Source organism: Bos indicus x Bos taurus, chromosome 21, assembly GCF_003369695.1.
Source record: "Bos indicus x Bos taurus breed Angus x Brahman F1 hybrid chromosome 21, Bos_hybrid_MaternalHap_v2.0, whole genome shotgun sequence".
NCBI lineage: Eukaryota > Metazoa > Chordata > Mammalia > Artiodactyla > Bovidae > Bos > Bos indicus x Bos taurus.
In genome coordinates this window covers 68,389,973-68,416,954 of record NC_040096.1, presented here as the reverse complement: position 1 = coordinate 68,416,954, position 26,982 = coordinate 68,389,973, and the positions used below count along the sequence as shown (strand labels likewise).

General features: G+C 50.4%; 1 protein-coding gene across 3 annotated transcripts in view; it reads right to left on the bottom strand.

The window, feature by feature from the left end:
- Window positions 1–26,982, bottom strand: part of TDRD9 (tudor domain containing 9) — a 110,598-nt gene that overhangs the window by 53,763 nt on the left and 29,853 nt on the right. For all 3 annotated transcript variants that reach the window (XM_027521517.1, XM_027521516.1, XM_027521515.1), the window contains 8 exons: window positions 24,602–24,682; window positions 21,505–21,669; window positions 12,321–12,424; window positions 9,402–9,466; window positions 6,608–6,662; window positions 6,372–6,456; window positions 5,022–5,079; window positions 1,945–2,049 (listed from right to left, as the gene is read on the bottom strand). In XM_027521517.1, coding sequence (XP_027377318.1) covers window positions 1,945–2,049; window positions 5,022–5,079; window positions 6,372–6,456; window positions 6,608–6,662; window positions 9,402–9,466; window positions 12,321–12,424; window positions 21,505–21,669; window positions 24,602–24,682 — 718 coding nt within the window. The remainder of the gene's footprint in view (window positions 1–1,944; window positions 2,050–5,021; window positions 5,080–6,371; window positions 6,457–6,607; window positions 6,663–9,401; window positions 9,467–12,320; window positions 12,425–21,504; window positions 21,670–24,601; window positions 24,683–26,982) is intronic.

Here is a 26,982-nt window from a genome sequence, read left to right as displayed (position 1 = left end):
GGCCCCAGAATGCAACGGCAATCAGAACATTATAAACACCACACCTCTCCTGCAAACACATAGTTTACACTGATAATCGAGCTGGCGAGAGAAGCCACGCTTCCCCCAGCGGATGGGCTGGCTGTGCCCTGTCCCCACACCTGTGCGGAAGCGTCCGCCCTTCATGACGACTTCACATGACCTGAGTGTGCAGAGCTCAGAAGCAGGCCTGGCCCATGGAAACTGGCCGATCAATGGCTCTTCTCTTGCGATGGTATCGCTTGCACAATGAAAACTGCTTTATCCAAAAATAGGATAAAATCTGAGAGCGCGGAAGGCGGGGAGGGGGCTTCTTCATGAATACTTGCTTTTAAAAAGTGGGGGCAGCCAGGGAGGTGCCTGTGGAGCCTGGACCCCTGCCCTTTCTGCCCCACCAACCTGGGAATCCGCCCCCCTTGCCACCAGGAGACTGAGGGGAGTGTCCAGGCTTCTGCCTCCACCTCCACCCCACCCGCGTATCTTCAGACGACAGGACTGCACGCGGGAAATCCCAAGGTAATGACAAAACCAAACGCACAACTCCTGGAACCAACAAGTGAAATCGGTGAGTCACCAGACTCAACAGCAGCACAGAAAATAAACCACGTCTATACACTAGAAACGAGCATGTGAAAACCCGCGTGAACAACGCCCTCACAATCACTGCAGTCCCTCCAATTAAACTGAGCACTTAGACACAGATCTAGCAAAACGGCCTCCCTGGTGGCTCTGAGGGTGAGAATGTGCCTGCAACGCAAGAGGCCCGGGCGCGATCCCCGGATCGGGAAGATCCCTGAGGAAGGAAATGGCAAACCGCTCCGGTATTCTTGCCTAGAGAATGCCATGGACAGACAAGCCTGGCAGGCTACGGTCCATGAGATCACATGACATGACTGAGTGACTAACACTTTCTAGCAGATCACATGCAGCGTCTGTCTGCTGAAAATAACACAATGCTGGCTGACGACGTCAAAGACACCCTAAACAAGGGAGACACACGCACTCAGCGACAGGCAGACTCAGGTCTCCACAAACTCGTGTTCAGGGTTAACCAAGTCCTAGCAGCACCAGGGGCAGCTTCTGTGTATGCGTACACAACATCATTCTAAAGTCTACACAGAAAGGCAAAGCCTAACAAAACAGTTAGAACAACCTTGAGAATGAAGAATGGAGGGGCAGGAACCCATCTGCTTCATGTTAAGTCTCACAGTGTGTTCTTGGTGGAGGAAAAACAGACGAGAGAACGCAATGAAGAAGCAGAAACAGCCCCAGACAAGCGCAGCCCGTGGTGTGCGCAGAGGTGCGCACGCCCTTCACCAGAGGATGACGGCGCGGGGACACTGCATCCAGACAAACCGCACATCAGTGACGAGAACTGACTGCGTGGATCAGAGACACGGAGGCAAGAACCAGCCGATGTGACTCCAGAGGAAACACAAGAAACCCCTCACAGTCCAGGCTAGGCGAACTGCTCTTATCTGAATCTTGAGCATGATCCATAAGAAGAAAAGCTGATACAACCCAAACCACACCAAAATGTGACTTTTTCTCTACGAAATACCCTGTCAAGAGGAGTAAAAGACAAAATACACTCTGGGGGAAACACAGGAAGTCCTCTACATACAACCCTTCAAGCTGCAAGCTTTCAAAGGTGAGAACGTGAGTGCCAGCTTTCGTACCCTGGCACTGTGAAAGGTGACCACACACTCCTGGTGGGCATGCCAACACACTCAGCTGCTCAGTGGAGAGGAGGGTCGGGCATGGAAACAGAGTCTGATGCTGTGAGATGCTGTTGCTTTATACGTAAAACTGGTTCCAATAAAGGTAATCTCTGATTAAGACTAAACATACAAAGAGCAAAAACCTTGAAAGGACCCCCAGAGTGTCGCCAGGCCCCGGGGCTGTGCTGGAACACAAACACCTTACCTTTCCTCTGCTCACAGCTGGTCTTAGAGGCCCAGCTCAGCCGCAGACTCTGGTAATTCGTGTCTTCATCACAAACCAGAGTTCTGGTCAAACAAAAATCTATAACTGTCATAAAAAAGGGAATGTAAATACCAGGCTAGGCTAGCAAGAAATAACCGTGACAATCACAGTGCAGAGGGATAAGTCGATTTATGGAACACACAGCCTTTAGAACTGATGTACACACAGCAGCCTCTGGAAAAGACCAGCCACTCCCAACTGCCCAGGACAGGGCAGCGGTGGCCATGCTCTCCCCTCCTACGGACTGGGCGTCCGGACGGAAAGAAGACTGCTGGTCAGAGCCCCTGCAGCACAGGGAGCCGGTGTGGGCTGCGCCCCAGCCTCCCAGGACTCGCGGCCACGCAGAAGCACAGCTGAAGCGGGGATAGTCAGGTCTCAGCCCTGTGTGTGTGTGTGTGTGTGTGTGTGTGTGTGTGTGTGTGTACAGTCAGGTCTCAGCCCTGAGTGTGTGTGTGTGTGTGTGTGTGTGTGTGTGTATACAGTCAGGTCTCAGCCCTGAGTGTGTGTGTGTGTGTGTGTGTGTGTGTGTGTATACAGTCAGGTCTCAGCCCTGAGTGTGTGTGTGTGTGTGTGTGTGTGTGTGTATACAGTCAGGTCTCAGCCCTGAGTGTGTGTGTGTGTGTGTGTGTGTGTATACAGTCAGGTCTCAGCCCTGAGTGTGTGTGTGTGTGTGTGTGTGTGTGTGTATACAGTCAGGTCTCAGCCCTGAGTGTGTGTGTGTGTGTGTGTGTGTGTGTGTGTGTGTGTGTGTGTGTACAGTCAGGTCTCAGCCCTGAGTGTGTGTGTGTGTGTGTGTGTGTGTGTGTGTGTGTATACAGTCAGGTCTCAGCCCTGAGTGTGTGTGTGTGTGTGTGTGTGTGTGTGTGTGTGTATACAGTCAGGTCTCAGCCCTGAGTGTGTGTGTGTGTGTGTGTGTGTGTGTGTGTGTGTGTCTGTATAGTCGGGTCTCAGCCCTGAGTGTGTGTGTGTGTGTGTGTGTGTGTGTGTGTGTGTCTGTACAGTCGGGTCTCAGCCCTGAGTGTGTGTGTGTGTGTGTGTGTGTGTGTGTGTGTATACAGTCAGGTCTCAGCCCTGAGTGTGTGTGTGTGTGTGTGTGTGTGTGTACAGTCAGGTCTCAGCCCTGAGTGCGTGTGTGTGTGTGTGTGTACAGTCAGGTCTCAGCCGTGTGTGTGTGTGTGTGTGTGTGTGTGTGTCTGTGTGTGTGTATACAGTCAGGTCTCAGCCCTGAGTGTGTGTGTGTGTGTGTGTGTGTGTGTGTACAGTCGGGTCTCAGCCCTGAGTGTGTGTGTGTGTGTGTGTGTGTGTGTGTGTGTGTACAGTCAGGTCTCAGCCCTGAGTGTGTGTGTGTGTGTGTGTGTGTGTGTGTGTGTACAGTCAGGTCTCAGCCGTGTGTGTGTGTGTGCGTGTGTGTGTGTGTGTGTACAGTTAGGTCTCAGCCGTGTGTGTGTGTGTGTGCGTGTGCGCGTGCGCGTGCACGTGCGTGCATGCTAGGGGGCTGGGGGCGGCTGCTCCATGTCCATGTCAGGGTCCTCCCCTCTAACACCCGGGGACAGGGCCCGTGCCGCTCTCCCCATGCCCCAGGCCCAGCACAGAGCAGGCAGGCTCCGTGCAGGAAGAGGGTCTGTTCCCGCCGCACGTGCGCGCCCCTCCTCAGTGCCCTGCCCGCCCACCCCGCCCCCACCCGCCTCAGGAGACCCTCTTGCACGTCCACGACACCATGTGCTCCCAGCCCGTCCTGATGGCTCCACCAGGCCCCGGACACTCCCCCCACCATCACCCGCGGGGACCTCCACTCCCAGACATGGGGCAGGCGGCATCCAGGACCCCGTCCTGTGCCCATCCTCCACCCAACTCGCCTTCCGTGCCCCCACCCGACATCCCCTCAGGCTCCATCTCCAGCCTCTTCTCTGGAACTGGAGGTCCCCCCACCGCTGTCTTGCAACCCTCCCCAGCAGCCCTTAATCCCCACACATGGACCCATGGTCTGTCCATCTGAGGAGCAGCTTCCTCCTGCCTCTCGTCTAACGACCTGCCTTTCCTGCTGACCAAGCACAGGCCCCCAGCCCCTCTGCCCGCTCCTCACCCTCCGGACACCCACAGCCCACTGGGCGGCACGTGGTTACTCATCTCATCGCCCGTCTGTCAGTGCCCGCCCGCCCCCGCGTCAGGAGAACAGTCACCCTGTGGTTGGCACTGTCTCCCTGCCCTGGGACGGCCTGCTGGCCTGGCCCCACGCCAGCACCCTGCGGCTCCTCCACACTCGGGCACCCCCAAGTCAAGCCCCCCACAGCTGTCACCTCTTCACAGAGGGGGCCCCCACGGCCCCAACCAAAAGGTCATTCTTCCCAATTAACGGTAACCCCTTTCTCTGTATGATTGTCCTATGTAACATCCACCTCGACCTGGAACCACACACTTTTTTACCTACCAACGTCTCTCACCAGACAACACGTCTGGCCCATCCTGCAGGCCTCCCATCGAGAACACTGTCTGGCACGTGTCAGGCTCCCAAACTTTTTCTTGGCTGTGATGCTCCGCGTGCGGGATCTGGTTCCCCGACCAGGGACGCACCCCACGCCCCCCTGCACTGGGAGCACGATCTGAACCACTGGACCGCCAGGAAGTCCCTCTGGCTCTCAAACATGAACCCACAGCCTCACAGAGTCATCAAGGACACACACGTGGGCGCCCAGCCTGAGTGCCCTCACCCCTGTACTGACTCGGGGTCCTTCTCAACCACCCTCAGCAACGGGGAGGACTTGGGGTCCTCCCTCCAGTCACGATGTCCGGCGGGGCAGCCCCAACGCTCTACTGCCCACAAGCCCCTGGCATGCCCCGGTTCACTTCCTGTATAAGTAACCATGCCCAGAGGCTGCCCACGTGGAAGGATGCACGTGCTCGGAGGACAGCATGGAGCCTGCACCTCCAGAACAGGGAGGGGACAGTACGGGGAGGGGCCTCCCGAGGACACACAGGCCACGACTGCCCGGCCACGCTGGGGGAGATGGGGACCTCACCGTACTTGACGTCTGGAACCGTGACAGAACTCTCTGCGATATTGGTGGACAGAATGATCTGGCAAACAAACAAAAAGAGCAACCTGACTCGCTCACACGTATGGGAAGGCATCAGGCAAAGCGAAAATAAAGCAACTCAGAATCACTGAAAGGCAAAAACACTGGACTCAAATTTTAAAATTAGCCATTTTTCTATTTTACACAAAAGTCCACAATCGGTCAAGGGTCTCGGGGGTGAGGCGAGGAGGAGGAGTCAGTGCAGGGGGCTCTGCTCCACACCAGTGTGGGACCCTGGACCACTCACCTCATTCTTCTCATCTATAAAATGGAGATTACAGCAATACCCACCTGATTATTTGAATTAATAAATACAGAATGCTCAGAACTGCTCCCGGCCTGAACTGAGCGCTCAGTAAACAGCAGCACGCCCTGCAGCACTGGCGTCTGGGCACTGAACACCTACCTGTGTCGGGCCGGCAGCACCACAATTCAAGGACAGACAGATATTATCATAAGTAACCTTCCTAACAGCTCTGCAAGGTGGTTTTATTGCCTCTACTTTCAAACAGTAAAATTAAGCCTGGGAGAAGCGAGGTGCCCAAAGGCACACACCTGCAAGGGACAGAGCCTCGCGTCATCGGTCCAGTTCCACACACGCGCTCTTAACCCTTCACCTCTATGTAAAGGCACAGCTTTTCCTGGTGGACTCGCTCTCAGGAGTCTGGCGGAGTCCTCACCAGAAACCCAGGCTCCTGCGCACAGCAGGCGCACAAATGCAGTGGGCAAGCAGCGGGGCGAAGACAGCTCTCCTGACCCCAGACTCGGCAGCTTCAGGGGCCTTGGAATCATCCGGGGGCGCAGAGCACAACAGACTCAAGGCAGAGGCCCTGGGAGGGCCGCAGCGCCTAAGAGCCCTGAGTTGCTGGCAAGGCCTAGGCTGCCCCAGAGACTCAGACCCTCTCCTGGAATCAAAGGGGCTGGGCTGCACGTTCGGGGCCCCTGATGATCTGAAGCCACACTTGAAGGGCTGTGATAAGATAATCCCATCACCCACCATAAAGGATTAAAGAAATGCTCTTAAGCAGGATCAAGAGTGTGGGCTCTGACCACAATCTCCAGGGCAGTGCCAGGGACAACGCCCTGAGGCTGGGGAAATAACAAACCTTAGCAAACTGACTTACAAAACAAAGGCAAAATGAAATCATACACCTGGCTCATCAGCACGCACGCGTGTGGGCGACTAACCACCAGCTACAGAGCCCGCCACCCGTTGGGCCACCACGCTCTCATCAGCAGGGTCTCTAAGGAGAAGGTACTCAGAGTGCAGAACGGGTACCCCAGCCAGCCCACCTTTCTGTACCCGGGCACTGGACTTAAAAACACATTGTTCTGTTCCTCCAAAGTCACACTTGAATGGAGTGGATAGACCTGCAACCTAGAAAAGAAGTAAAAGAAAGAAAACATCCACAAATGGAAAATATATACGAAAATGAGTAACTACTCACTAAGATAATTAAAACGATTGAGGGCAGAAACAACACAATGCTTTACAAGTAAAACTCTACAGGTTATCATTTTAAACACACCTTTTATGAACCATGTTTGTGAGAAGTTCGTGCATATAGTTTATTTCACCCAGACCTAGGGAAGAAAGATAGTGGAGGAGAAAAAAAGAGATTTGTATTCATTTCTAAAAAACAACCTTTAAGACGACATCTTTTTCAAAGATGGTACTACCAATTCATTTTAGTTGACTTTTTTATCCTCTTCACCTAAATACATCAGTATTACAAGTGACAAGTATGCAACACTGTTTTTGCTGTCGTTCAGTCACGAAGTCGTGTCCAACTCTTTGCAACCCCGTGAGCTGCAGCACACCAGGCTCCCCTGTCCTTCACCATCTCCTGGAGCTTGCTCAAACTCATGTCCATTGAGTCGGTGATGCCAGCCAACCGTCTCATCCTCTGCCGCCCTCTTCTCCTCCTGCTCTCAATCTTTCTCAGCATCAGGGTCTTTTCCAATGAGTCGGCTCTACCAGTACTCAAAACTGAGAAGCAGCGTATTCTTCCAATGCTTTCCTTTCCCCAACAGCGGCGCCTGTGAGTGCTGGCCCTATGAGTAGCTTCACATTTCCTGCCCCTCCACTGGTTTTCCAAATGCCTTACGTTAATTATGCAAAAATCTTACAATCAAAAACTAATATTTAAAAAGTATTGGTCACAAAGATGTGCTACATCTTTTTTATTAGGTTCAGAAATGCTCATTGATATATATCAAGTTTGCATGTGATTTTGCCACATCCTGAGTTATCAATATTTGAACCTCTATGGGTTGAACTGTGTGTCCCCAAAAGATGTGGAAGCCCCAAGCCCAGTGCCTCAGAATGTGACTTTATTTGCAAATAAAGCATCACTGCAGACCTAATTAGTTAAGAGGAGGTCGCCCTGGAGAAGACGGGGCCTTTATTTCAATAGGACTGTTGTCCTTGTAAGAAGACACACACGCAGAAAACACGTGTAACGGTCAAGGCAGGAGGAGAAGTATCAGAGCCTCGAGCCAAGGGCGGGCCAAAGACTGCCTGCCAGGAGGAGCAGGGAGAGGCCGGGGAGGAGTCCAGCCAGAGCCTCAGGGGGAGCAGGGCCCTGAGACACTTTGATTTTTACTTCCAGTCTCCATAACAGCCAGAGAATAAATGTCTGCCATTCTAAGCCTTCGTTACAGCAGCCCTAAAAACTCTAACACAGAACCATTCCCAAAAGATCAATCAATGAAGTGAGCATACTGTCAGACCTGAACTCACATAAACATGTAACAGAAAGACAACAGACTCAGCAGTGAGGTGTCACTCGCAGACAGCTTGCTCCGGTGACGTTCAGCGGCGAGGAAGCACGCACCTCGCGTCGGGTGTTCTAGGCTCGCGGCCCTGGCTCCACTCCGGCCCTTTCTTCCCACAACGTTACGCACACAGAAACCTCTAACAAGTATTTATATGGGCAAATGCAGCTCCACTCCACTGCCAGCCGACGGCTGTCTTCTGGATACAAAACTAATCAGTAAATACAAAACTAATCCATACCAACTTAAGCAAAACGTGATCAGAGCTTTCAACCCACATGCTGTATTCCAGAGTAAATAAGTTACCTTTATTCATGCTTTTTGTTCTCCACCAAATAGCACAAATACCCACATGTTCTATATATTACTTTCCAACAACAAGAAAAATACATGGACTGTCATAAGGTTTCATCAAGCTATATCACTTGATTAAAAAGTCATTAAAAAACCATCACGTTGAAAAAGTACAATTTTAACATAAATTAATCTTGTCAAATTAATAAAAGATGCTTGCTCCTTGGAAGAAAAGCTATGACAAACCTAGACAGCATATTAAAAAGCAGAGACATTACTTTGCCAACAAAGGTCCATCTAGTCAAAGCTATGGTTTTTCTAGTAGTCATGTATGGATGTGAGACTTGGACCATAAAGAAAGCTGAGCGCTGAAGGATTGATGCTTGTGAACTGTGGAGTTCAAAACTGTCGGAGAAGACTCTTGAGGGTCCCCTGGACACCAAGGAGATCAAACCAGTCAATCCTAAAGGTTATCAACCCTGAATACTCATTGGAAGGATGGATGCTGAAGCTGAAGCTCCAGTACTTTGGCCACCTGATGCAAAGTGCTGACTCATCAGAGAAGACCCTGATGCTGGGAAGGACTGAAGGCAGCAGAAGGGGACGACAGAGGATGAGGTGGTTGGACGGCATCACCGACTCGACGGACATGGGTTTGAGCAAACTCTGGGAGTTGGTGTGAAGGACAGGGAAGTCTGGCGTGCTGTAGTCCATGGGGTTGCAAAGAGTCAGACACAACTGAGGGACTGAACTGAACTGCACATTGTCAAGTATCTTAAACAAATTATTTTCTCAAATACTGAAGAGAAAAGAACTTGAGGACTACCTTGATTATTTTCATGGTATTACAATAATGACGTTATTATTAATAAACTTTAAATACAGTTCAGTTCAGTTGCTCAGTCGTGTCTGACTCTTTGCGACCCCATGAATCGCAGCACGCCAGGCCTCCCTGTCCATCGCCAACTCCCAGATGGATGACAATTACCTCAAAAATAGCAAACTTAACATAGCCGGTTTTTTCCCAAAGGGGGTCAGACTGCCCTCAAAAATAACATTAAACTCATTATTAATGTTTTTAGCAACACAAAGGGTTATAGTAAGAAGTCAAACTAAGAACCCCATCCATTCCCATCCCCAGTGTCCCACAGTAAACCCGCTCTACAAATAACCATATTTCACCATATGTGCTAGACACAAACCAGCCTCCATCCTGAGCACGATTCCACATCATGGAAGGACAGCACTCACCTGGCAGAAATACCAGCACGCTGCTCCGCTCTGACAGAAACGGGCTGCCTGACGGGGTCTTGGCCCTGTTAACAGGTGAGGTGCACAAACGTTAGTCAAGGTGAAGCAGCCGTGGTTTTTTAGGGTCCTGGTAGTGCAGGCTTCTAACCGTGAGAGGCTCTTACCTCCAGGTCACCCCCTGCAACGTTCTGTCCTTTATGTAAGACAACACGGGGCCCCAGGACGGGAGACACAGCCCAAAGCCCCACAGGGAACCAAGAGGCCTCCAGCCTCCTGACTACTTTGTTCCATTAAAACTCATCATCAGCAAAAGTCTTTGATGTTTAGTTACTGTAATCTAGACCCTCAAAATACAAGAGATTTAGAAAAACTATTACAAACGAAACTTAAACTTATAAGGAACTGAAACAATTATCATTTTTATAGACCAAGATCTCAAACCATCCCCTCGCCTCCTGCCTCCATCAGCCCGTCTACTTCGTGTGAACTCAGAAGTCTGATTCCTCCACAAACCCCCGCGGCCCGCCCGGGTGCCAGGCCTCCTGCATGCAGGCCGGCACAGCAGCGAGACAGTCCGCTCCCTGCCCTGCTGACACCCCAGCTGGAGAGACCTATAAGAACAAGAGTGGGAACCTTCAGCTTGGCAATGAGAGCATGACAGGAACGGGCAGGGCCACAGAGCTGCAGCCACTGGGCTACACCCTCACCCCGCCTCCTTCTCTGTGGCTACTATTCCCAGGAATGGCAGGGACTGTTGTTTCTTGGCTTTTCCAAGAATTAAAAAAAAAAAAGATTAGAGTGGAAATTAATGAAATAGAGAAAGAAAAGCAACAGAAAAACAAAAACCTAGCTCTTTGAGAAGACAAACTGACAAATCTACCTACTTTGACCAAAGAAAAACAGAGTCCAATTACTACAATCGGAAAGGAAAGAGGGGCTTCCCTGGTGGCGAGGTAGATAAGAATCCATCTGCCAATGAAGGGGACATAGGTTTGACCTCTGGGGTTGGAGGATTCCACATGCCACGGGGTAGCTAAGCCCATGCGCCACGATGACTGAGCCCACGTGTGGCAGCTACTGAAGCCCATGTGCCTGGAGCCTGTGCCCCACAGCAAGAGAAGCCTGCACTCACAGGAGGAGCCCGCGCTCCGCAACCAGAGACAGCCTCAGCATAGCCACTAAGACCCCACAGCCAAGATGAACAATTAATCAAGCTACTTTCTGTTAAAAAATAAAATAAGGTGCTGCTATTAAAAAAAAAGAAATGAAAGAGAAGACATCACTGCTGACTTTACAGAAATGAAAAGGACTGTAAAGGAGAACCACAAACAACCAAAAGCCAACAGATTAGAAATGGACATGAAATGGACACAGTCCTAAAAGACACAAACTACTGAAGCTGATCAAAGGAAAACAGATAATCGAGCAGGCGACGCCACTGGATGGAGGGCTGTGGGCAGCACCACTCAGGCTCCCCGAGTCCACAGAGCCTCACGCAGCTTCATGAAAAGGCAGCCACACCCCTTCACGGCAATCACACCACAGGGTATCAAAGACCAGGACCGCAACTGGAGGTTAACCAGGCAAAGATACATTTACCTGCAAGGAACGGCTGAATCAAAAGGTTCTCACCAGAATAAGAGAAGCCAGAAGATCATGGGAAAATATCATAAAATATCTGAGAGAACAATAAAAATGGGTGCATTTGATATATGTAAATTACATATCAATAAAGTTATTTAAACTAAAAATTAGAAAAAGTACAAGTAAGGAGAGAAATAGCAACCAAATTCTACACTTAACAAGACTGTGTTTCTCAAATGAGAGTGACACGTTTTTAGCCACATAAAAACTGAGGTTTACCAGCAGACTCAAACTTCTGAAGGACATGCTTTGGGAAGAATGGAAACAATCTAAGAAAGTCTAAGATGAAAGAATGATGCATAAAATGACATGTATTTGAGTAAGTGTAAACACACTGATCATATAAAAATAACAAAAAACTGCGGGAGCTTAAAAACAGTTAAAGTAGTCCTCGTTTGCACATAAGCTGTACTTTCCAACTCGGGTGCCAAGCACTGCTCAAGCCCCAGCGCACACGTGGTCCTGGCACACCCCTGGCCCTGTTGCCGGAGCAGCGGATGAGTCAGGATCCAGACAGACGCAAGTGCAGTGTCGGCAGGAAATCTATTCTGAAGGCACGGAACACGGCTGCCTCCCTCCACGGCAAGAGGGCAGGACAAACACCACCTTGATGCTTCCTGCACATTCACACCACACAACCACCAACTAAAGAGAAGGACTGTGCGTGCCTCGGGCCCACAGAGGACAGCCTTCCCAGAAGCCGAGGGCTGGCTACCACGAGGAGGCGGAATCCATATTCTGCTTGCCGTTCCAATATGTAAATGGTAAAAGGTTTTAATGCAGTGCAGTATCGTGAAAGACTCTAACCACACCTGTAACCTAAAACTGCCCATAAAGGAAAATACCTTCTAGGTTTCAAAGAGCCAGTCAATGAACAAGCGTCTGGATGACAATGGGCGACTGCTTAGAATCAGGAATAGAGCTTTGGGATAAATGGAATCAAAGGCCAAGAAAGCGTTCGACAGCCTCTCCCACGGCATCCTGCGAGTTTCACCTCGGGCGTGTGGGGCACGACCTCTGCGTGTCTGTCTTCAGCCTACAGTTTCCAGCTTGAAACCTGTCAGCCCTAAAACTGTACTTAGTATGATTTTAGCTACTTTAAAATAGAAATTTCCAGTAAAACATTTGTTAGATACTAACTTTAATTTTAAAATATATAGAGTGACCACTGAAAAGATATCTACAGTTAGTATTAAAAAAACATTAAAATGCTTCATAATGAACAAAGACTTCCCGATCCCACTGAAGTTCACTGCCCACTGGAGGATCTCTTACCCACTCTCTTTCATGTCCAAGTCATCAAACATCTGAATCAGGGAGATGGCAACCTCATAGACAGCCCTGGTTATCACTGGCTCCTCCAGGAGGTGGGGAGAAAGCTAGAAAGAGGAAGAAGGGAAGCTGGAATACCAGACAGGCTCACCAAGGGAACTCGTAACAAATACCCCAAATGAACACGGTATCGCTGGCAGCCAGGGTCCGGGCGCCTGCTAAACAACAAGCCCCGACACACAGCCCCCACCAGCACCGCCCTGACCCGTCGCTGGAGCAGTGGAGCAGCCAGGGTGCACACAGGCCGAAGCCCATCGTCGGGCAGGACATCTGTTCTGAAGACATGGAAAAGGTGCTCCAAATGCCCGCAGAGCCAAGAGAAGCCTCCCGTCCCCTCTGTCAACCGCCCTCAAGAGCCGAGGACTGAGCCCCCCGGGAAGACCACCAGAGCCAGGGAAAGGCAGCAGTTCGTCTGCACCGGCGACAGCAGCCGCTGTATCACAGCCACCAAGGCTCTGGGGGTGACTAGACTGCTCTCAGTTGGGTTAGCACAGCCAGGGAGCCCAGGCACCTTAAAACTGCCCTTCAGGTGGCCTCTCCGGAACACTGGGGTTCAGCCACACCCACCACCCCCGGTGAGGTCAGGACCACCGGTCTGAGCTGACAGCGTTCACATGGCAGAGGCCGTCACTGGGAACGCATCTCCCCAGAGTATCCACCATGACATCGTATCACAGTTTCCCTAAGATCTATTTTATAGCCATGCTGCAGTTTCTCACCAAGAATAAGAAGGCTTTTTTGTTTAACAATTTTACTTATCAAGTACTGTATAAAAGACATAGCATTTGTTTGTGTGCAGAACACATTAGAAAAAGACTTCAGGAGAAGTTAGCTACAAATACAAACTTTTTTCCAATTTTTAGAGTAAATTAAGTCAGTTACTACTTAAATAATCTGTTTCATTATTACAATTCTACTAATGTAAGTATGACAAATTATCTTGTTTAGTCAATTAACTCTGAATAAACATTCTTGATGTTTAACCTTTACCTTAAGCGCTCTTCTACTTTACCCAGCCACCAGTACTTACCACACTGCTGCTGCTGCTAAGTCGCTTCAGTCGTGTCCGACTCTGCGTGACCCCACAGACAGCCTCCTACTGGGCCCCTCTGTCCCTGGGATTCTCTAGGCAAGAACACTGGAGTGGGTTGCCATTTCCTTCTCCAATGCATGAAAGTGAAAAGTGAAAGTGAAGTCGCTCAGTCGTGTCCGACTCTTAGCAACCCCACAGACTGCAGCCCACCAGGCTCCTCCGTCCATGGGATTTTTCAGGCAAGAGTACTAGAGTGGGGCGCCATTGCCTTCTCCACTTACCACATTACAGCCATACAAAGAAGGTACACGGACAAAACGTACACTCTTCAAACCTCCAACAGTAACATCCACACCCGACTAGAGCTGCTTTCCTACAAACAAGCTGTGGGAAAAGCACAGCGCTGGCTGCCGAGGCCTCACTGAGCTCCAGACTCCAAGCCCGGGGCACCCGGTGAACGGGCTTCTCCAAGCCCGTGCGACGCAGGTGCCAAGGACACAAGCGGCCACAGCACTGGCCCAGCTGCCGAACCTCAGCCTCCATGTGCACAAAGGAGACCCAAAGAGACACAGTCCCGGGCCTCCCGCTGCTGGCGAGCCCAGGGCAGGCAGGCAGGCAGGCAGGGCGCCCTGCAGAGGGCAGGACCCACCGCACCACAGTCAACAGTGTGGGAAGCAGCGGGCAGGAGCACAGAGGCAAGCGTGGATGCTCACACAGGTGCAGCCGGGGCGACTCCATCTGCCCCCAGCCCCACCACATTCCCGGACCATGACTCTCGGCAGAGTGGGGCAGAAGCGCCCGTCTCTGTTCCCAGCTGAGGTCCAGGACCCTGAGTATCGGCCTCCATCTGAGACGGCCTCACCCCGGCCTAGGCAGCTCCTTGAGGAGGAGAGCAGGGCTCCTGTGAGTGAGAGACTGAGCAGGTGGGGGAATATGGATGGACGGGGGAGCAGAATATGGACAGGGGAGGGTCCAATTTTATCCTGTTTCATGCCATCCTGCCAAAATGACCAAAACAAAATGATCTCTGTTCGTTTCCAAGACAAACCATTCAGTATCACAGTAAACCAAGTCTATGCCCCAACCGGTAATGCTGAAGAAGCTGAACGATTCCATGAGGAGCTATAAGCCGTCCAGAACTAAGACCAAAAAAAAAAACAATGTCCTTTTCATCATAGGGGACTGCAATGGAAAAGAAGGAAGTCAAGAGATACTGGAATAACAGGCAAGTTTGAGTTTGGGCTACAAAATGAAGCAGGGCAAAGGCTAAGAGAGTTTTGCCACGAGAACGCACTGGTCATAGCAAACACCTTCTTCCAACAACACAAGAGATGACTCTACACATGGTCAATACGGAAATCACATTGATTATATTCTTTGAGCTGAAGATGGAGAAGCTCTATACAGTCAGCAAAAACAAGACTGGGAGTTGACTGTGGCTCAGATCAGTTCAGTTCAGTTCAGTCGCTCAGTTGTGTCCGACTCTTTGCGACCCCAATGAACCACAGCACGCCAGGCCTCCCTGTCCATCACCAACTCCCAGAGTCCACCCAAACCCATGTCCATCAAGTCAGTGATGCCATTCAACCATCTCATCCTCTGTTGTCCCCTTCTCCTCCTGCCTTCAATCTTTTCCAGCATCAGGGTCTTATTCAAATGAGTCAGCTCTTCACATCAGGTGGCCAAAGTATTGGAGTTTCAGCTTCAACATCAGTCCTTCCAATGAACACCCAGGACTAATCTCCTCTAGGATGGACTGGTTGGATCTCCTTGCAGTCCAAGGGACTCTCAAGAGTCTTCTCGAACACAACAGTTCAAAAGCATCAATTCTTCAGCGCTCAGCTTTCTTTATAGTCCAACTCTCACATCCATACATGACCACTGGAAAAACCATAGCCTTGACTAGACGGACCTTTCTTGGCAAAGTAATGTCTCTGCTTTTTAATATGCTGTCTAGGTTGGTCATAACTTTCCTTCCAAGGAGTAAGCGTCTTTTAATTTCATGGCTGTGATCACCATTTACAGTGATTTTGGAGCCCCCCAAAATAAAGTCAGCCACTGTTTCCACTGTTTCCCCATCTATTTGCCATGAAGTGATGGGACCAGATGCCATGATCTTAGTTTTCTGAATGTTGAGCTTTAAGCCAACTTTTTCACTCTCCTCTTTCACTTTCATCAAGAGGCTCTTTAGTTCTTCTTCACTTTCTTCCGTAAGGGTGGTGTCATCTACATAGATCATGGACTCCTTATTGCCAAATTCAGACTTAAATTGAAGAAAGTAGGGAAAACCACTAGACCATTCAGGTATGACCTAAATCAAATCCCTTACGATTATACAGTGTACATGATAAATAGATTCAAGGGATCAGATCTGATAGACAGACTGCCTGAAGAATTATGGAAAAAGGTTTGTAATATTGTACAGGAGGTGTTGATCAAAACCATCCCCAAGAAAAAGAAATGCTAAAAGGCACAATGGCTGTCTGAGGAGGCCTTACAAACAGCTGAGAAAAGAAGAGAAGCCAAAGGCAAAGGAGAAAAGGAAAGATGTACCCATCTGAATGCAGAGTTCCAAAGAATAGCAAGGAGAGATAAGAAAGCCTTCCTAAGTGACAATGCAAAGAAACAGAGGAAAACAATAGAATGGGAAAGACTAGAAGTCTCCTCAAGAAAATCAGAGACATCAAGGGAACATTTCATGCAAAGATGGGCACAATAAAGGACAGAAATGGTATGGACCTAACAGAAGCAGAAGACATTAAGAAGAGGTGGCAAGAATACACAGAAGAACTGAACAAAAAAGATCTTCACAACCCAGATAACCACTATGGTGTGGTCATTCTCCTAGAGCCAGACGTTCAGGAGTGTGAAGGCAAGCGGGCCTTAGGAAGTATCACCAGGAACAAAGGTAGTGGAGGGGATGGAATTCCAGCTGAGCCACTTCAAATCCTAAAAGCTGATGCTGCGAAAGTGCTGCACTCAATATGCCAAATTTGGAAAACCCGGCGGGTGGACACAGGACTGGAAAAGGTCAGTTTTCATTCCAATCCCAAAGAAAGGCATTGCCAAAGAATGTTCAAACTGTCACACAATTGCACTCATCTCACACGCTAGCAAAGTAATGCTCAAAATTCTTCAAGTGAGGCTTCAACAATACGTGAACTGAGAACTTACAAATGTTCAAGCTGGATTTAGAAAAGGCAGAGGAACCAGAGATCAAACTGCCAACATCTGCTGGATCACAGAAAAAACAGGAGAATTCCAGGAAAATATCTAATTCTGCTTCATCGACTACACTAAAGCCTTTGACTGTGTCAATCACAACAAATTGTGGAAAATTCTTCAAGAGATGGGAACATGATACCACCTGACCTGCCTCCTGAGGAACCTGTCTGCAGGTCAAGAAGCAACAGTCAGAACTGGACATGGAACAACGAACGGGTTCCAAATTGGGAAGGGAGCACGTCAAGGCTGTATATTGTCACCCTGCTTATTTAACTTCTTTGCAGAGTACATCATGACAAACGCTGAGCTGGAAGACACACAAGCTGGAATCAAGACTGCAGGGAGAAATATCAATAACCTCAGATATGCAGATGACACCACCCTTACGGCAGAAAGCAAAGAGGAACTAAAGAGCCTCTTGACAAAGGTAAAAGAGGAGAGTGAAAAAGCTGGCTTAAAACTCAACATTCAAAAAATGAAGATCATGGCATCTGGTCTCATCACTTCATGGCAAATAGATGTGGAAACAGGGACAGTCTTTATTTTCCTGGGCTCCAGAATCACTGCTGATGGTAACTGCAGCCATGAAATTAAAAGACGCTTGATCCTTGGAAGAAAAGCTATGACCAACTTACACAGCGTATTAAAAAGCAGAGACATTACTTTGCCGACAAAGGTCTGTATAATCAAAGCTACGGTTTTTCCAGGAGTCATGTATGGACGTGAGAGTTTGGCCATAAAGAAAACTGAATGCCAAAGAATTGATGCTTTTGAACTGTGATGTTGGAGAAGACTCTTGAGAGTCCCTTGGACTGCAAGGAGATCCAACCCGTCCATCCTAAAGGAAATCAGTCCTGAATATTCACTAGAAGAACTGATGGTGAAACTCCAATAGTTTGGCAACCTGATGCAAGAGCTGACTCACTGGAAAAGACCCTGATGCTGGGAAAGATTGAAGGTGGGAGGAGAAGGGGACGACAGAGGATGAGATGGTTGGATGGCATCACTGACTCAATGAACGTGAGAGTGAGGAAGCTCGGGAGAGGGTGAAGAACAGGGAAGCCCAGCGTGCCACAGTCCTTGGGGTCACAAAGAGTCAGACATGACTGAGCGATTGAACAACAAGAAACACCCTCCTCCCAAATCCCCTCAATGGACTAAGCTGTGCTCCCGGGCGGTGGGCGTCCTCCAGAAGGAACCCACGGGCAGGCCCAGGGAGTGGGACCCACTCTGCTTCTGGCCCAGGTGCAGGGCACGGTGGCCACAGCTCGTCTCAGGGCACGGTTACATTCGTGAACTTCCTGGGGCAGGGTTGTAAGCAGTCTTGGCAATTAAAACAAGCTGAAAATCAAGCATGAGAAAGACTCTTCAAAAGACCCTGGAGGGAACCACAAAGTTAGTAACAGAACAACCAGGAGGGCTTCACGGGCCACGGGAAGGGTCCATTTCCAGATATGTGGTGCCAGCAGCATCAAGAATCAGAGGGGGGCAGGCGATGCAGGCCCGAGTGCCCCGGACCTCGCTAGGCGGTCGCTAGAGATGCAGGCGAATCAGGCATGGTGCCAAGCAAGCAATGCGAGTTGGGTCTGGCGAAAGCTGTGAGCAGCAGGGCACCGAATCAGGGGTTTCTCAGGTGAGAGACTCAGGGCTCTTTAAATGTGGACAAGACGCTGGGAAAGGGGTGGGGAGCAGGGCCGTGGATACGCTGAGGCCCCGAGGAGGTGGGAAGGGATGGGACTGACACTCGGAGAAGAGGCTGCCCCCCCGGGAGGGTCTCGCGTAGACTGCACAGCGAGGGACCACGACAGCACCGGGCATCTCGGTGAGAAGACCATGTTAACACGGGTCCTCTGAGTCCAAGGGTTAGGGGAGAAGCTACATGAAGCACGTAAAAATTAATCCAGAGCTATGCCTTGCGTGTCCATTCACTGAAAGAGTAACTGACAGTGACCGGGAAATGTAAACACAGCCGGGCCCGGCGTCCTCCCAAAGGAGCACGACCCAGCAGCCCGCCGGGGCTCACACCTGGGTCCAGGCCTGACCCCTCCTCAGCACGACCAGGAGGAATCGACAGGAGCTAGTGAGATTGTGGTCAGCAGAAGAGAGTGTAAAGCTTGTCTACTCGTATTCCAGAACGGGTCAGACAAGGCGCGGTGCTCCAACATTATAAACATGGGCATTTTCCCTCCATCCTGAATACGGGCTGCTTTAAGAGACTCGTGTCCAACCACAGACCAGTAAGGAGAGGGGAGAATGTCCCCCACTCTGTTCTACCTGGGTTTGGGTGTGACACACAAAAGCAAACCTAGTGTGCATGCACACACACACTCACTCGGGAAAAGAAAGAGGACGAAGGAAAGGAGGGGAGAGGAGTTACGGGGAGCAGCCGGGAAGACGTCCTCGGCCAGGAGGTCCGGGTCCCCTCAGCAGGGATGAGCCGCGCCCTGGTCGCCGTGTGAGAGCACCGCACTGCTCCCAGCGGCCCTCTGCCCCGAGGCTCACAGTGAAGCCCCAGACTGATGGGAAAAGCACCTGAAAGCCTCCAGCAGTGGGGCCTGCTGTCCGACCCCTGGCCGCTACTCCTACAACCGTCAAGGTCATCAAAAACAAGAGGAGCCTGAGAAGCTGCCACAGCCCAGCGGAGCCCAAGGAGACATGACAGCTACATAAACCCAACGTGGGATCCTGGAGAGAAAGAGAGCATTGGGAAAACGAGTGAACTCCAAACAAGTCAAGTTTGGCTCACAGTGATCCACCGTGTCAGCTGTTTGTTCTGACAGGTTCAGGGTTTTTTTTGAAGTGGTACAAAGCAAATGTTATCTGTACACTCTACGTAATGGATACACAGGTGCTCACTACAGAATTCTTTCAACTTTTCTGTTTTGAAATACTGTTGTTTTAAAAGTTGGAAGAAAAAAGAAGTGCTACATTCTAATGGTCATCACTGGCCTCCCTTTGACATAATCAGATTTGACAAAGTACATCTTCTAACAGTAGATGAAGCGTAGTCTGCCAACTCACTGTAGTAGAGACTGCTTACTTTAACATTACAGATGCTTTTAATAGAAGTCAAATTCCTCTAGAGAGCGACTTGGCAGCATCCATCAAAATTCCAAATGCACACACGTCCTGTGAGCCACTCCCAGGAACTTGCGCTGCAGGAGGGCTCATCCCACACAGGGCTCCTCAGAAGCAGTGCTTCACCCCGACCCCAGGGGTGTGTGGGTCCTCACAAAGGGGTGGGGGTGGGAAGAGCCCTGGTGGGCCCACCTGCGCCTAGCGGGTCAAGGCCAGCAGACATCCTGCAAAGCAGCGGACAGCTCTCACCAGACAGAATTACCTGCCCAAAGTGTCACCGTGCCGAGGCCAAGAAAGCCTGGTGTACAAGACACGCGTTCAGATGTGCAAAGATGTTCTCTTTGGCACTGTTTTTCATAAGAAAAGATCAGAAACACCGGAAAGTACTTAAATGAAGATAATCTTTAATAAATGCACCTCAATGTTCACAGCAGCACTGCTCACAGTAGCCAAGACACGCAGGCTCCTGCGCGTCCACCAGCGGATGAAGCGGCGGAGAAGGCGGGGCGCGCACACGAGGGACTGCCACTCGGGCACAGAGAAGAAGCAGATGGCGTCACTTTCAGCAACACGGATGAACCCAGAGATGATCACACTAAGCAAAGTAAGTCCCAAAGAGAAAGACACGCATCGTGACATCACTTACAGGAATCTCAAACGTGACGTAAATGGACTTATTTACAAGCCAGAAACCGACTCACAGACACAGAAGACAGATTTATGGTTACCAAAGAGGGAAATGAGTGGGGGGTAAATTAGGAGTTTGGGATTAGCAGACACAAACTCCCACACACCAAGTAAAGCACAAGGCCCCCCTGTGGAGCAGAGGGAACTGCATGCGATGTCCCGGAACAAACTACGATGGAAAGAATATAAACACACACACACACACACGTGTAGTGTTTGCATTCAACACACACACCTCTGCACGTGTGAAAGTGTATGTTACAGGCCAGGATTTCTTTACAATACTGCAAGTCAACTACACGTCAGTAAATAAAACAAATATTTATATTCACATAAAAGAATGTTATACAGCTCTAAAAAGGGAATGAAGAAATCATACAATGATAATGTAAAAAATGTGCAAAGTTAAGTGAAAAACAGCAAGATGCACATGGAGTGAAATCTATAAAAAGAAAAACGATAAAATTCTATAAAAAAGAGAAACAATGCATCCATACTTGCTTCTGTAGGCACAAAAATGTAATGGAAGGATCCAGAGGAACTGCTGACAGCTGTGTCCTCCTGTTGGCAGGGGAGCTGGCAGACAGAAGACGGGAGGAGGAAGGAGCTGCTTCGTACCTGCAAATACTTGCCGGTCTTCCGACCCTAAGAATGTATAGCCCACGCGAGGACGAGCGCACCACGCCTGCGGCTTCTCACAGGAACGGGTTACCGTGCTCAGTCCCCACAAGGCAGTCTTCGTTTAGTTTACAGCAGTACAACTTACACTAGAAACTTTAACTGAAATAAAGTTACCACCCACCCCCAGCTGAATCTACAGCTTTGCAGTGAATCAAACTCCTACATTTTATTCTTCAACGAAGTGTAAAACAAGTCTGAATAATTTTCACCAGGATATACAATGTGAGGCTTTATTATGCTCACAGTTTATGACAACAAACCCAGGCGTTTCCTTCCTCTTATTCTTCTCCAGGCCCATTCCACACCATTGCCCTGCTCCAATTTTAAGCTCCAATAGAGGTTTGCAATTGTAGCTAATGAATGCAGATGTGATCAAATACAAAAGTACATTCCCTGTAAAAGAAACAACGCGTTCCAACATACCCTGCTGTGATGAACGTGCTCCAAATCGTTAAGATAATACTCCTCAATTGAGAAGGGCTTTCCTTCCACTTCAAAAACGTAAGCTGGGCTCATCTTGTTCTGAACGGGAACAGCAAAGTAATCTGCAAACTCTCTGCAGTTGATGGTGGCTGACATGAGGACAACCTAGAGGAGAGACCGTTGAGAGGACAGAGTGACACCGACGGTGGTGGCGACCGGGAGGCTCGCTAGAAGGCCAGGCTTCTCTTCTTCCAGGAATTCTCAAAGCTTTAATTGAATACTCTGACTCGATCTCCAGAGTAATACAAATTCTTACAATCTAAGAATGCTCAGAGATGTCAACTTTTACAATTTCTCTTCAATTACTTTATCAAGTGAGAAACTACACTTCTCCAATCAAGCTCAATTACAACTATTTACCTAAAAGGACACTTTGCATCAGAGAACTAGCTCAGGACAGAACAAGCTCTAGACGGTGTGTTCCAGAAAGCTGAGGGAGCAGAGCAGCAAAGGGGAAGAGGACAGGGGAGCCAGGAAACCTTGACCCTAAGCGGAGAAACGGGAGGCGCCCAGCAACCAGTCCCAACCGAGTGGGATGGCAGAGGCTCGGGGACTCCCTGCAGGTTTCAGTTTTGCCAGAAAGCAAATCTGGGATGATATCCTGAAGAACTCAGCCATGAATGCCAGAAGCAGCATGCGCAGCCCGCCAGCTGTGCCCTGGAGACGGCAGCAGCACCATGCAGGGTCTCCACCATCCGCCAGGCTCCAAAATGCTAAGCGGGAGGCAGACACAGCTGTCTGCTGACCGTATTTCTGAAGTCTAAGTCTTTGCAGAAAAATAAAAACTTTACACAGACATTATTAATACATTTACTGGGCAGACAGAAAGTCTGTATTTCCCCTCTAATGTCAGATACAAAAGGTCAAAACCCCACTGACCAAGCTCACTCAGAAGCCAGGCTCTGTGAGGCACTGTGGGTGCTCTGAGTGGCCCCCAGGGCACACCTGTCCCAGCAGAGGACTAACGCGTCTGCCGGAGCCGCCAAGCTGGGGCGCTTCAGGGCTTCTGTCTGCCTGAGCGCGAATGGGCACTGCTCACAGCCACGGCTGGCCCAGGCCGCCCCCGCCTCCCGGCCCTGCACCCTCCCCGCGGCTCTCCGCTCATCCCCACAGACGTCTGCTCAGCAGCCTGCCCTGACACCTGCTTGTCCGGGGGGCCCGGGCTGAGTCTGGGCAGCCAGCGGCGACAACAGGGTCTGCAGGCGGGGGACGGCACAAAGCCGGGGCCCTCTGGAGAGCTGGGTGCGGGGCGGAAGCGGGCCCGGAAGGCCCATCTGCCCAGGCTCCTCCTGCATCTAAGGCCCCACGGCAGCTCTCTTTTTAAAAAGGAGTAAGGGAGGAAGTTTCGAGAGTTTCAAAACACTTACTACAAAGCCATACAGAACTTGCCTTCTAGTTTCTTAGCTCAACTACATACACTGTTACAAGGCTCTATATTCAGAAAGCATACGCTTCATATATTTCTTAATAAATCACGACAACACTGACACTGACAAGCCGCTTCCCACTTCGCGTGTGACCAATACCAAACTCCGGAGCACCATTTTCAACAGTGTGGTAGATTTTTAAAAATTCACCAACACTCTTAGCTCTTAAAAAGTAAAAAAAAAAAAAAAAAAACTGTAATCAAGTTATTATCTTACAGTAAAAAATTAGTCTTAAAATGACAATCACGGGTTTCCCTGGTGGCTCCGTCATGAAGAACCCACCTGCCAATGCAGGAGACATGGGGTTCAACCCCCGATCCAGGAAGACCCCACATGCCGTGGAGCCACTAAGCCTGTGGGCCCAACTACTGAGCCTGTGCTCCAGAGCCCAGAACTGCAACCACTGAAGCCTGAGCACCCCAGAGCCACGCTCCCCCACAAGAGAGGCCACCACAGGGAGAGGCCCGCACGCCGCAGCTGGAGAGCAGCCCCTTCTCGTGGCAACTAGACAAAGGCCACACAGCACGGAGGCCCAGCGCAGCCAAACGTAAACAGATAAACAAATTATACTAAAAAGCGACTGTCGAGAAAGGTCTGGTTCTGCTGATTCTCTCCATCTTTCGAAGGTCCTCTTAAGCAGGGAAAGTGAGAGCCTCTCAGTCGTGTCTGACTCTTTGCAAAGTCCATGGGATTCTCCAGGCCAGAATACTGGAGTGGGTAGCCTTTCCCTTCTCCAGGGGATCTTCCAGACCCAGGAATCGAACCAGGGTCTCCTGCATTGCAGGCGGATTCTTTATCAGCTGAGATATCAGGGAAGCCTCTTAGGCACTAAGTCAGCCTCCTGCAAACCTTGGGTTCTACTTCCTCGGCGCCCACCAGGTGAGACTGTGACCCTCCCAAGGCTGACGTCCCCACCCTGGAAGGTGGGGAGGGAGGAAAGTCTCCCTAAGCCGAGAGATGGAACACGTGCAGACAAGGTACCATATGGTCTAGCGGGCACCCGCTTTCCAGAGACAGCAAGTCCTCCCACAGCCCTTCCCATGGTGAATGACTGCACCAGCCACCACCGCTCCGGGAGACTCCTGCATAGCAGAGCTGGGCTGACCTGTGTCTAGACTGCGTAGTAATTATAAACCCTCTGCTACTCTGGTCAAGTTCATGTCCTCATTCTTCCTGTTCAGATAAAATGTAAATAACGTTGGCCATTCCCACAGACTTTTGGTTAGCTTCTAACACAAGTCTCCTATAGAAGCAAGGCACATGACCACTAACCTCAGTGCGACTCAGTGCTGCTTACAGAACGGAGGTGACAGAGTCACATTCCCTCCAGCTCTGGTTTTCATTCAGCCCAAAGTTGTGCTCTAACACCCAGCATTTCATTATTTTCTGCAGCCTGGAGAATATTTTACAATTTAATGCAACCTAACAACCAAAAACTCTTCCACAGTCTGATCCTAAGAGAAGGTCCTCTGGCCAGCTTCCTAGCAAGATCTGGAGGACTACAGAGACAATGATTTTAAGAGTCACTGCTTTCAACCGTTTCTACTGAACAAAACTGCATGATAAATCTTAACCCTGAATATTTCAGTTACTCACGAAATCAACTTTACCTTCACAAAACGTGAATTTGTTCTTAAAAGTTTGCGGACAACTAGCAACAGGAAATCCATTTCTTCAGTTCGCTCGTGTACCTACAAAATAAGAAGGGAGGCCCCCACGGGGGGAGGCACCCGTCAGTGCGGAGTGACCGGGGGTAAGGGGCTCACCGCCGCGCCCAGGGCCGGGGTCAAGGCTCCGCGATGGACGTCGCCACTCAGCCCCTAAACCAGGACGTGCAGGAGAGGCATGTGGGTCACTGTCTCCCCTCCATCCCCAGGGTTCCCGGTAGGGCCCAACTGGCATCCGGGCAGGAGCACGTCTAGCATTCTCAGCCCCGCCCACTCAATGCCAACAGCGCCCCCAGTCCCCGACACAACACAGAGCAGCCTCCCGTGGCCGCCCCCAGCCCACGGCCCTTGCCCCGGGCCCATCTGCACTGCGACCGGAGCAGGTGTGCGGGGCAGCAGGCCGCCTGCCCGGCAGGGCGGGAATTGACAGGAGGCCTGGGAAGAGCTGGCTTGGCAGGAGCAGGCAGGGCAGGGCTGGGGAGGAGCAGAGGGCAGCAGGGAGCCTTGCAGGAGCGTCTGGGACATGGGGCTTCGGGGCCCCAGGGGAAACTGCCCCGCGCAGCCCCGCTCAGACAGCAGCCTTCCAGCCGAATGCCCCCACCCCGGGGACTGCCCACCCTAGCCGTGCCTACCCCCACCAGCTAATGCCAAGGGCTGAGTCACGTATGGGGCATCTCAGACTGAGCCAGGCTGCCCCGGGCACAGGGCACAGGGGATTCCTCCCTGGGCCATGTCTCTGCCGACGCGGAGACAAGCTCCTGAGTTTCAAAGAGGGAGGCCCCTTCTCCGCAGGGCGAGAGACCCCACTACTGCTTCTCTGGCCGGACACCTTAGCAACCTAACTCTCGTTCTCTCACCAAACTCAGTGTTGAGAGCAGCGCCTCAACACGAACATGCTGCCTTGGACTTGAGAAGCAAAAACAAAGGCTCAGTGAAGAGCCCCAAGGGGGCCCTCCTCAGTTCCGAGGCCCCCGGCCCCCACGCCATCCTGACGAGCCACCACAGCTCAGACTTCACACAATCGCTTCTCCCGCTGCTGGAGGCCAGGCTGCCCCTCCAGCCCGAGGACCCACTTGGCCCTCCACCCCAGGGTCCCCAGGGTCCTCTCGCCAACCCCAACACCTCAGCAGACATCTGTCCCCCCAGCAGAGAGGTTGAGAGCAGAAACTACAGCTTCTCCAACTTTATGACCTCAGCACCTAATGAGGCAGGTACTCTACAGATGTTTACTGAATGAATGATTCACCTGAAGTGAGTTTATTCTCTTTCCAGAGCTAAGAAGTTAAGGACATGACCATTCCATTCCCTGCTTATTTAACTTATATGCAGAGTACATTACGTGAAATGCCGGACTGGATGAAGCACAAGCTTGAATCAAGATTGCCAGGAGAAATATCAATAACTTCAGATATGCAAATGATACCACCCTTATGGCAGAAAGGAAAACTAAACAACCTCTTGATGATGGTGAAAGAGGAGAGTGAAAAAGCTTGCTTAACACTCAACATTCAAAAAATGAAGATCATGACATCCAGTCCCATCACGTCATGGCTAATAGATCAGGAAAAATGGAACAGTGACAGACCTTATTTTCTTGGGCTCCAAAATCACTGCAGATGGTGACTGAAGCCATGAAATCCAAAGATGCTTGGTCCTTGGAAGAAAAGCTAGGACAAACCTAGACAGAGCATTAAAAAGCAGAGACACCACTTTGCCAACAAGGTCCATCTAGTCAAAGCTATGGTTTTTCCAGTAGTCATGTACAGATATGAGAGTGGGACCTTAAAGGCTGAGTGCCAAAGAATCGATGCCTTCTAACTATGGTGCTGGAGAAGACTCTTGGGAGTCCCTTGGACTGCAAGCAGAGCAAACCAGTCAATCATAGAGGAAATCAACCCTGAATATTCACTGGAAGGACTGATGCTGAAGCTCCAATACTTTGGCCACCTAATGCAAAGAGCCAACTCACTGGAAAAGACCCTGATGCTGGCAAAGACTGAAGGCAGAAGAAGGGGTTAACAGGATGAGATGGTTGGATGGCATCATCGACTCAATGGACATGAGTTTGAGCCAACTCTGGGAGGTGCTGAAGGACAGGGAAGCCTGGCGTGCCGCAGTCGATGGAGCTGCAGAGTCGGACGCACTGAACAGAGGCAGCATTCCATCTCCAGCCGCCTGGCTGCCTTCACATCACCCCACACAGCACAAACAATATTCTTTGTAAACATAAAACCTCAGGCCTATCCAAATCTGTTCATTCTTTAAGCAAAGTTACCACAGTGCCAAGTGACAAGACGCTCCCGTGGGGGCAAGTTCCCGCAGAG